The sequence below is a fragment of the Bubalus bubalis genome, chromosome 6 (genome assembly GCF_019923935.1).
Source record: "Bubalus bubalis isolate 160015118507 breed Murrah chromosome 6, NDDB_SH_1, whole genome shotgun sequence".
In the NCBI taxonomy this organism is placed as follows: Eukaryota; Metazoa; Chordata; class Mammalia; order Artiodactyla; family Bovidae; genus Bubalus; species Bubalus bubalis.
The window spans coordinates 118,812,368-118,823,983 of NC_059162.1; the positions used below are offsets into that span (position 1 = coordinate 118,812,368).

Genomic DNA, 11,616 nt, shown 5'->3' on the forward strand with positions numbered 1-11,616 from the left:
TGTGTTCCTTTTCATGGCTGAGTAATATTCCATTGTGTATATGTACCACAGCTTCCTTATCCATTCATCTGTCCATGGACACCCAGGTTGTTTCCATGGCCTAGCTATTGTAAATAGTGGTTCAATGAGCATTGGGGTAAGTGCATCTTTTTCAAATTTGGTTTTCTCAGGGTATATCCCTAGTAGTTGGATTACTGGACATATGGCAGTTTTGTTTCTAGTTCTTTTTAATTTTCTTTTTAAAAAATACATTTATTTTTAATTGATTGATGCTTGATTTACAATATTGGCTTCATTTCGGCCATACATTAACATTAATTAGCCATAAGTGGGAAGTTGAAGAGGGAGGGGACATGTGTACACGTATTCCCAGATTTTAAAGCAATCTCCATACTGACTTCCTTAGTCACTATATCTATTTACATTTCCCACCAACGGTGCAATAGTCTTCCTATTTCTCCACAGCCTTTCCAGGATTTATTGCTTGTGGATTCTTTGGATAATGGCCATTTTGACTGGTGTGAAGTGATAGCTCATTAGAAAGAAAGATTTTTAAAGATCCTGTCTTTTACACCCAACCCGAACAGTCTCACTCTAAGAAGATAAAGCTAATGACTTTCCTTACAAGAACTCATGACTAATGTCACTTTGCTATGAAAATCTGTTATTTCTGATTCATTATGAGCACTAAGACAAGATTCAAATATTCCCAGAGAAAGAAGCATAATGCACGTTGTGATAGTGAGCACGGCATCCCAAACTATCTCATCCCAGGAATTAAATGATCTCAGCCACATTCATCAGTATTTGCTCCACTGTAGTATTGTAGGGGACTGGAATGCAAAAGTAGGAAGTCAAGAAACACGTGGAGTAACAGGCAAATTTGGCCTTGGAATATGGAATGAAGCAGGGCAAAGACTAATAGAGTTTTGCCAAGAAAATGCACTGGTCATAGCAAACACACTCTTCCAACAATACAAGAGAAGACTCTATACATGGACATCACCAGACGGTCAACACCGAAATCAGATTGATTATATTCTTTGCAGCCAAAGATGGAGAAGCTCTATACAGTCAACAAAAACAAGACCAGGAGCTGACTGTGGCTCAGACCATAAACTCCTTATTGCCAAATTCAGACTTAAATTGAAGAAAGTAGGGAAAACCACTAGACCATTCAGGTATGACCTAAATCAAATCCCTTATGATTATACAGTGGAAGTGAAAAATAGATTTAAGGGCCTAGATCTGATGGATAGAGTGCCTGATGAACTATGGAATGAGGTTCGTGACATTGTACAGGAGACAGGGATCAAGACCATCCCCATGGAAAAGAAATGCAAAAAAGCAAAATGGCTGTGTGGGGAGGCCTTACAAATAGCTGTGAAAAGAAGAGAAGCGAAAAGCAAAGGAGAAAAGGAAAGATATAAACATCTGAATGCAGAGTTCCAAAGAATAGCAAGAAGAGATAAGAAAGCCTTCTTCAGGGATCAATGCAAAGAAATAGAGGAAAACAAAAGAATGGGGAAAACTAGAGATCTCTTCAAGAAAATCAGAGATACCAAAGAAACATTTCATGGAAAGATGGGCTCGATAAAGGACAGAAATTGTATGGACCTAACAGAAGCAGAAGATATTAAGAAGAGACAGCAAGAATACACAGAAGAACTGTACAAAAAACATCTTCACGACCAAGATATTGACGATGGTGTGATCACTGACCTAGAGCCAGACATCCTGGAATATGAAGTCAAGTGGGCCTTAGAAAGCATCACTATGAACAAAGCTAGTGGAGGTGATAGAATTTCAGTTGAGCTATTTCAAATCCTGAAAGATGATGCTGTGAAAGTGCTGCACTCAATATGCCAGCAAATTTGGAAAACTCAGCAGTGGCCACAGGACTGGAAAAGGTCAGTTTTCATTCCAATCCCAAAGAAAGGCAATGCCAAAGAATGCTCAAACTACCACACAACTGCACTCATCTCACATGCTAGTAAAGTAATGCTCAAAATTCTCGAAGCCAGACTTCAGCAATATGTGAACCGTGAACATCCTGATGTTCAAGCTGGTTTTAGAAAAGGCAGAGGAACCAGAGATCAAATTGCCAACATCCGCTGGATCCTCGAAAAATCAAGAGAGTTCCAGAAAAACATCTATTTCTGCTTTATTGACTATGCCAAAGCCTTTGACTGTGTGGATCACAATAAACTGTGGAAAATTCTGAGAGAGATGGGAATACCAGACCACCTGACCTGCCTCTTGAGAAATCTGTATGCAGGTCAGGAAGCAACAGTTAGAACTGGACATGGGACAACACAGTGGTTCCAAATAGGAAAAGGAGTACGTCAAGGCTGTGTATCATCACCCTGTTTATTTAACTTCTATGCAGAGTACATCATGAGAAACGCTGGACTGGAAGAAACACAAGCTGGAATCAAAATTGCTAGGAGAAATATCAAGAACCTAAGATATGCAGATAACACCACCCCTATGGCAGAAAGTGAAGAGGAACTAAAAAGCCTCTTGATGAAAGTGAAAGAAGCAAGTGAGAACGTTGGCTTAAAGCTCAACATTCAGAAATCGAAGATCATGGCATCTGGTCCCATCACTTCATGGCAAATAGATGGGGAAACAGTGGAGACAGTGTCAGACTTTATTTTTCTGGGCTCCAAAATCACTGCAGATGGTGAGTGCAGCCATGAAATTAAAAGACGCTTACTCCTTGGAAGGAAAGTTATGCCCAACCTAGATAGCATATTCAAAAGCAGAGACATTACTTTGCCAACAAAGGTTCGTCTAGTCAAGGCTATGGTTTTTCCTGTGGTCATGTATGGATGTGACAGTTGGACTGTGAAGAAGGCTGAGCGCCAAAGAATTGATGCTTTTGAACTGTGATGTTGGAGAAGACTCTTGAGAGTCCCTTGAACTGCAAGGAGATCCAACCAGTCCATTCTGAAGGAGATCAGCCCTGGGATTTCTTTGGAAGGAATGATGCTGAAGCTGAAACTCCAGTACTTTGGCCACCTCATGTGAAGAGTTGACTCATTGGAAAAGACTCTGATGCTGGGAGGGATTGGGGGCAGGAGGAGAAGGGGACAACAGAGGATGAGATGGCTGGATGGCATCACTGACTCGATGGATGTGAGTCTGAGTGAACTGTGGGAGTTGGTGATGGACAGGGAGGCCTGGTGTGCTGCAATTCATGGGGTCACAAAGGGTCAGACACCACTGAGAAACTGATCTGATCTGATCTGATAGTATTGTAGAAAGTCTCAAAGTCATAAAGAATCTTCTTGTCTTCTTCAGTAGCAAAGTTTATAGCCCCACTATTCCTCCCAAATAGTCCCCATCTGCCACTTCTGTAAACATCATTTTCATGATTGGTAGGTAGATCATAGTTTATAATCAGTGACCCTTGTTGTATATCAGTCGCACAACCCAGCAAGTCAATAAGAGGTCAGAACACAACTTGATCCTGATTGGAGTTCCCTCATGATTACAACTCTTTCCTTCTGATTTATGTCACCATGCACAGAAGAAACTCTGAAGTCCCTGCCATGCATTTTCTCTGAGTCAGTCTACCTTGTGCCTTGTGTTGAGAAAAATAACAGCCTGTGTAATCGTTAGTGTCTCATGCAAGTCACAAAAGCATGTCCAACTTTCATTTCTCTCTCTCAACATTAATATAAAATTGTTTTATTCCTTCAGTTCAGTCACTCAGTCGCGCCCGACTCTTTGAGACCCCATGAATCCCAGTATGCCAGGCCTCCCTGTCCATCACCAACTCCCGGAGATCACTCAAATTCATGTCCATCAAGTGGTGATGCCATCCAGCCATCTCATCCTCTGTCTCCCCGTTCTCTTCCTGCCACCAATCCCTCGCAGCATAAGGGTCTTTTACAATGAGTCAACTCTTCACATGAGGTGGCCAAAGTATTGGAGTTTCAGCTTCAGCATCAGTCCTTCCAATGAACACCCGGGATGGATCTCCTTTAGGATGGACTGGTTGGATCTTGCAGTCCAAGGGACTCTCAAGAGTCTTCTCCAACACCACAGTTCAAAAGCATCAATTCTTCAGCGCTCAACTTTCTTCACAGTCCAACTCTCACATCCATACATGACTACTAGAGAAACCTTCAAGGGTCAATTATTCCTTTTTCACCAGAATTTGAATTGGGTTTCTCAGGAATTCTGGTCACTTTCAACACAGCTGTTGGCCTTGTGGCAGAAAACAACATCACATGAATATTTGTATTTAATTTTTGGAAAATTTCATAGATTTAATCCTTAAACCCTCAGCCCAGTATTTTATCTGCTTCACCCAGAACAAGCATTTTGACCCGTTTTGGAAAAAGATAATTGTTTAACACATCATAAACTCTCCCACGCATACCAAAAACAACATGTGGTGCTTTGGCCTGCAGTTTTGCATTTTATTTAGAACATTGGCTACACCAATGCAGACATGACAAGTTGCTCCCACGTACTCTCTAAGTGCCAGAATTACTTTTTGTATCTGTCAAGCCAGTTCTCTGGCAGGGGCCAATAGTGTGCTTGGGTCTCCTGGAACTCAGTCTCCAACCATTGAGCAAATGTAGCTGTCTTGCCAGTACCTGACTGAGCTTGATAATCACATCATACTCCTTAATACATGGAAGAATAGCTCTCTGCTGAATAACTGATGATTTCTCAAAACCATAAGCATACGTGCCCCAAAGAAGAGATTCCTTTAAGTTCATATTATCGATGTGATCAACAGCCTCATTCCAGTTGCTCTCGATGACACCAGTGGGTCCACTCCCTCTGGGTCATGGTCACCATGTTCTCTCTTGTTATGATCTATGGAACTGCCAGGCATGATCTGAAGAGCCACTCAGCACCCAACTGAAAGGCCCTCAGACTTCTTACTTTGGAAACATATTACAAATCTACAGTAATCAGAACAGAATAGTATTGGCACAAATGCAGACCATAGAGCAATGGAGCAGAATACAGAGCTCAGAAATGAAGCATCATCAATTTAGTCAAATGGTCAACAAGTGTGCCAAGATGACTCACAGGGAAAGACAGCCCCTTCAACAAACATCATTGGAAAACTGGCTGCTTATGTGAAAAAGCATAATGTGGGCCATTACTTTGATTCATGAACAAAAACTAACTTAATATGGATTAAAAACCTAAATGTATGACCTAAGTCTCTTAAACTCCTGGAAGAGAACATCTGAGAAAAACTCAGTAACCTTAAATTTAACAATGATTTGTTGGATATGACACCAAGAGCATATGAAAAAAAAAAAAGGGAAAATAGACACATGTGACCACATCAAACTAAAAATGTGTGCATTAAAGACTTAGATAGCAGTATGGAAAGGCAACCTGTGATCTGGAAGAAAATGTTTAAAATGTTATGTCTGATAAGAGGATTATATTCAGAATACATAAGAAATTACTACAATTAAATGAACCAATAGCCTAAATTAAAATGTTCATGTTACTTAAAGATATTTCTCTAGAGATAACCTACAAATTACCAACAAACATATAAGAAAATGCTCAAAATCAATAATCATTAGGAAAATACTAAAAAAACAACAAAGAGATTATACCTCACAATCATTATAATGGCTGACATGAAAGAGAAAGGAAAAGAACATATACTGACTATTATGTGGAGAAATTGCAACACTTTTGCACTTTTGGTAGGCATAAAAATGGTACAGTCACTATGAAAAGTAGTATAGGGTTCTTCCTAAAATTAAAAAAGAATTCCAATATTATGCAATCAGATATCTGGGTATATAGTAAAAAATAAGATAAAGAACAAAACAGCAGTCTTTCTAAGAGATATTTGCATGCCAAAAGGTGGAGGCAACTCAAGTGTCCCTTGGTGGGTGAAGACATAAACAAAAAGTTGCATACACATGTGATGGAATACTATTCAGCCTTAAAGAGGATAGAAATCCTGTCACATGCAGCAACATGGGTAAATCTTAAGGAGACTATGCTAAGTGTAACAACCAGATGCCAAAAGACCAATGCTTTACATGTTACTTACCTGGGGCATCTGAAGAAGTCACATTCTTAGAGACAGAAAGAAGAATGGTGGCTGCCAGTGGTGGAGGTAAGAAGGAAACAGGGAGTTGTTATTTAGGGGGATGGAGTTCCAGGTTTGCAAAATGAAAAGTTCTGGAGATCTGATACACACAAACTGAATATGCCAGACACTACTGAACTCTACAGTTGGGAAGATGCCCTGGAGGAGGAAATGGCAACCCAGTCCAGAATTCTTGCATGGGAAATTCCATGGACATAGGAGCCTGTCGAGCTACAGTCCATGGGGTTGCAAAAGTGTCAGACAGACTTAGCAACTAAGCAACAACACATGACTTAGTGACTAAACAATAGGACTGAACTACACTCAAAATACAACAAAAGTTATTATTATTATTATTATTTTGCTTTTAAAAGGTAGAAACTTCTAAAGTTCACCAAAATATCAGCATCAAAACTACAATATGGTCTTGAAATGTAATGTGTTTATTGTCCACTTAAGCACAATAAAGAAACTAGCTGTATCATGTATATTTTGGAATTCAGTGACTAACTAACACTGAACTCAACTTATACTCTGGTGTTAGGTGTGAACTGAGAATCTAGTGTGTGCCAGTAGCTGGCAAAGCATAATATGGGGTGAACAACCAAGTAAACAACTTCTAACATTGTATAGAGATATTCACTGCAATCTGAAATATAGTTTTACGGAGAGGTAAAGTCAACCTGTAGGGTTTTAAAAATAATTCTCTTCCAGACTATAGAGCAATTTCCATTCTGTCTAATACTGGATTCAATTTTCCTGATTTATTTGAAAGTGAAAATTAATGTTCTACTGAGAACCATAGATTCCTTACTGCTTGTACCATTAAAATTTACATAATGATGAGAACTCTACACTTGCGTACAAAAGATTGGGATTTTTCTTTTCCTTTAGAAATTTAGAGTAAGATATTCCTTGAAATGGCAAAAATAAAATGAGGGAGAGAAGGAGAATGGAAAGAAGGAAGGAAGGGGAGGAAATGAGGAGGAGGCGGAGAAAAAAGAGGAAGAAAGGAATGCAGGGAAAGAGAACAGTATCGCAGCATGGCACTATAAGAAGGCATGTTATTTTGGGAAAATTCTTCAAAGAATAAAGGTCATCAGAAGAATACAGTAATCTACAGCAGAATTAGAACTGATTTTGGAGCCCAAAGATGAGACAATACTATCAGAGTCCAGCAGAGACATTGGAGTAGGTTCCTATTGAGGAATGGTGAGCAGAAATCTAATGACTTGGGTTTTGGCTGCTTGCCAGAGTCTCCTGAGCAGAGACAGCAGGGAGATGGAGAGCTGCGATCAGAGAGGAGGGCACATCCCTACTGGCCCTACAGGGAAGAGACTAGCCCTGTGTCCACAGGACCACCTCCTGAGAGTGACCATGGGACTGGATGACCCTACCCAGGAGACACCATAGGGATCTGAGTGCAGACTGTGTGTTGGGTCCATGGAGCAGGGGCCTGGAGCTCTGAATGGGGAGGTCAAGGCAGACGATCCAGCTGCCCCAGGGAGTGTGGGACAGAGGGCCAGGGAGCTGTGCTTCTGCCAGGAAACTGCCCCTTCTCTCTTCACCCCCTGCTCTCTGCAGCAGCACCAGGACCTGCATCCTTATTCAGAGATGTCTGTGCTGACAAGACCCCATTTCTTAGGGTCACAAGTAGTCAGGACAGTGTCACCTGTCAGGTTGGATGGTGAACTTTGGGTATCAGACATCCATGTTGACACTCTGGGGCTCCCAGCTGCTGTCTGAGGGGAGAAACCCAGGACAGGGAGCACTAGGAGCCTCTGAAGCAGGAGCGCAGGTGCTTCTGTTGCCTTGTTGGGTGGCAGCATCAGTGAACAGAAGGGGGAGGGGAAGAACAGCCCTGCTCAGGATTGAGGGGAAGCATGGTCTTCCAAACCCCCCTAATTGGCTGTGGTGACCCAGGCTATCACCAAGGAAGGGGCCGGGCTTAGTGTCCTAGAACTCCCTACTAGGTGGTCCAAAGGGGATCACTGAGCACATAAATACATGGACTCAACAATGAAATGAAGGGAAAAACATCAGAGTTTGTCTAGTTTCATACCTTCACTGGAGAGCAAGGAGATCCAACCAGTCCATCCTAAAGGAAATCAACTATGAATAGTCATTGGAAAGAATGATGCTGAAGCTGAAGCTCCAATATTTTGGCCACCTGATGCAAAGAGCTGACTCATTGGAAAAGACCATGGTGCTGGTAAAGATTGAGCACAGGAGCAGAAGGGTGTGACAGAGGATAAAATGGCTGGATGGCATCACCAACTTAATGGAGATGAGTTTGAGCAACCTCAAGGGTATAGCAAAGGAAAGGGAAGTCTGGTGTGCTACATTCATGGGGTCACAAGAAATTGGACACAACTTAGCTGCTAAACAACAACATCTTCACTGGAGGATGCAGAGTTTGGAAATATATTCTCAGTCAAAGACTCTCTGCTGATCACTCTGCCCACTGTATTACCCAAATTTCCAGATTAGAGTCATACCCTTTAAGGATATTAATTTTATATTGGCAAAGAAAATGCGTTATTCATTTTCCATCTCTTGCAGTTTGAGGTCCATGATGTTCTTCCAAGAAGGCCTAAATAAAATGTTGGAGGAAAGAATGAATTGAAAAAATGAATTACACAAATGAGGAATAAATTCTTCAAATTAAACCTAGTGACTCCCCTCAAGTCCTCTTGTCCAGCCCTCAGGACACTGTCTCTCTGTCCACCCTCCTTCACGTGGCTGTCTGTCTCTGCCCCAGTCTCCACAGAGCATCCTTCACGTCCTTGTTTCTCAGACTGTAGACGAGGGGGTTGAGCATCGGGATGACCAGGGTGTAGAAGACAGAGACCACCTTGCCCTGCTCCAAGGATGCCACAGCTCCTGGCTGGGCATACATGACAAAAAGGGTCCCATAAAAGAGGGACACGGCTGTCATGTGGGAGCCGCAGGTGGAGAAGAGCTTGTGTCTCCCTCCTCCTGAGCGCATCCTCAGGATGGTCACTGTGATGTAGCCATAGGAGGTGAGAACCACGAGTGTGGTGCCCACGATGATGAGGCCACAAATGCTAAACAAGATCAGCTTATTGATTGTAGTGTCCGCACAGGCAAGCTTGAGCAGAGGCAGCACATCACAGAAGAAGTGGTCAATGTGGTTGGAGCTGCAGAACGGGAGAGTGAATGTGAAGCTGGCCTGCAGGACGGAGTTGAGGCAGCCCCCACAGTAGCATCCCAGCACCAGGCGGGCACAGATTGAGTGGCACATGGAGATGGGGTACTGCAAGGGGCTGCAGATGGCCACGAAGCGGTCATAGGCCATCACGGCCAAGAGGAATGCCTCAGTGGCTCCCATTAGAGAGAAAAAGAAAAACTGAATGATACATCCCTCAAACGTGATGACCTTGGAGGAAGTTACGGTGTTTGCCAGGGCCTTGGGGTAGATGACAGACAAGTAACACAGGTCCACAAAGGAGAGGTTCTTGAGGAAGAAGTACATTGGGGAGTGCAGACGTGCATCCAGGGTGACGACCATGATCATGGTGAGGTTCCCCAGGATGGCCACCACGTACAGGGCCAGGAACAGAGCAAAGAGCAGGTCCTGGGTCTGCTGACCACCCGCAAATCCATCCAGCACAAACTCCTGCAGAGGCATCACTGAGAGGTTTCCGTTTCCTTGGGGTGACATGGCCCTGAGCTGGTGACACAAGACAGAGAGTTAGGAACCAGTGGGAGGCAGTGAGAGGGAGCAGGTCAGGGTCACAAAGTCATCCTCTCTTAGAGAACAGGCACCCTTCAGTGCCCAACTGCAGGGCAAGTAGATACCACTCTTCTTCCTGATAAATACTAGCTGATCTGAAGCATAACCATTTCCTCTGATTTACTCGTTACTAAGTGTGCTTGGAGCACTCACCCTGTGGGAGATGGAGCATTTGCTATGAGAAAAGACTCAAGGGGTCCTGCCAAGCCGAGAATCTACTGTGTAAGGGTGGCTTACATCTCCCTGTCCTTGCTTTCAAGGACATGCTCTCCCTCCCCACAGGGATGCTCCTGAGCTATTTCTGCACTTGCTCAGGTGTCTAATCCTGCACCTCCCACATCTTATTTACTCATTCTTTAGTTTCAGAAATTGTTAAGTACTTCATGCCATCAGGACATGACCCAGTGATAGCTCTATCCTGGTACAGGCTGGGAGCAGGTAAGGGACCAACCCTCACCAGGCTTGTGTGGAACTATGCATTTCTCTCCTGCAGGAGCAGAGACCTAATTTAGCATCTTTGTCTCTGAGATAGGATCTTGATGGCAACCTCAGCTGAGCTCTCTGCATCCTTGAGAATCTAAGGGTTCTTTCTTGTAATGTCCAGATGTCAGCCAATTCCCAGAGAGGAGAAAGTCCACCTCCATGGCCTGAAAAGCAGCAGGTCAGAGTTGTGACACATTCAGCATATGGCGTGTCCTGGCTCATCCTGACTTCCATGCCCCTGGCTCCTCTGCACACGCTGTGGGGTGATTGCTCGGAGCTGTGGGAGCCACCAACACAGTCACGTCTGTCTCAGTGACTGGGTCCCCCATCTGGGTGCTGCTTTCTGTGCCAGTCACAGCCCAGGCCAGGGCTGAACTCCATACTCACATGGGACATGGGCACCAGCTGTGCGATGCCCAGAGGGGAGGTCAGGGGAGATGCAGACTAAGAGAGAGGAGTGAAGAAGGAAGGTGGACACCACAGTGTCTCCCAGGCCTAAGAGGAGCATCAGTGGGAGAGCAGAGCCGATTTTAGAGCAGTTTCATTCTTTAGAGGTGCGAGCTGCAGGATCACAGGGCTGGCCGCCTTCAGAGGGAGTGCCTTCCCCTGGAGTCGGGGTGTACAGGCAGCAGCTATGTGGTCAGTGGGGCCTGCGGAGGAGCAACGACCACCACACTCTCGCTCAGCCTGCAGTTCTCTTAGAAGATGTCTGAGAGAGTTCATGCTCTCCAACAATAGAGCATGCAGGAGAAAGAATGGGTTGCCCATCTTTCCTCTCCTGACTGGCCTGACTCCAACCCCCACAGGACAGCAGAGCATCAGAGTTTGCTAGGGATGCCCCTGCATTGTGACATGGGTTAGGAGCTGGTGGTCGGAGTGCAGTTGGTGGGATGCCCTACACACCTCAGCTGGCCGCTCCTTGGCTGTCCTCCCATCCCTGTCCTGTGCACAGGTTCACATTAGTCTCAGCTGAGTTTTTGCTGGACTGGAATGAGTGAATTAAACTCAGGTGACCATGATATCTACTGCTGTGGACAGGAAACCCTTAGAAGAAATGCAGTAGCCCTCCTAGTCAACAAAAGATTCTGAAATGCAGTACTTGGGTACAGTCTCAAAAATGACAACAATCTCTCTTCATTTCCAAAGCAAACCATTGAATATAACAATTATCCAAGTCTATGCCCCAATAGTAATGCTAAAGAAGCTGAAGTTCAATGGTTCTATGAAGACCTACAAGACCTTCTAGAATTAACACCCAAAACGATGTCCTTTTCATTATAGG

General features: G+C 43.8%; 1 protein-coding gene and 1 pseudogene across 1 annotated transcript; both read right to left on the reverse strand.

Moving 5' to 3' along the window:
• Window positions 1-777: 777 nt before the first annotated feature.
• LOC102414668 lies at window positions 778-4,858 on the reverse strand (annotated as a pseudogene).
• Window positions 4,859-8,828: 3,970 nt separating this feature from the next.
• LOC102391570 (olfactory receptor 12-like) lies at window positions 8,829-9,779 on the reverse strand. Its single transcript, XM_044944061.2, has one exon. The coding sequence runs from the start codon at window positions 9,777-9,779 to the stop codon at window positions 8,829-8,831; it is 951 nt and encodes a 316-aa protein (XP_044799996.2).
• Between the last annotated feature and the right edge of the window lie 1,837 nt (window positions 9,780-11,616).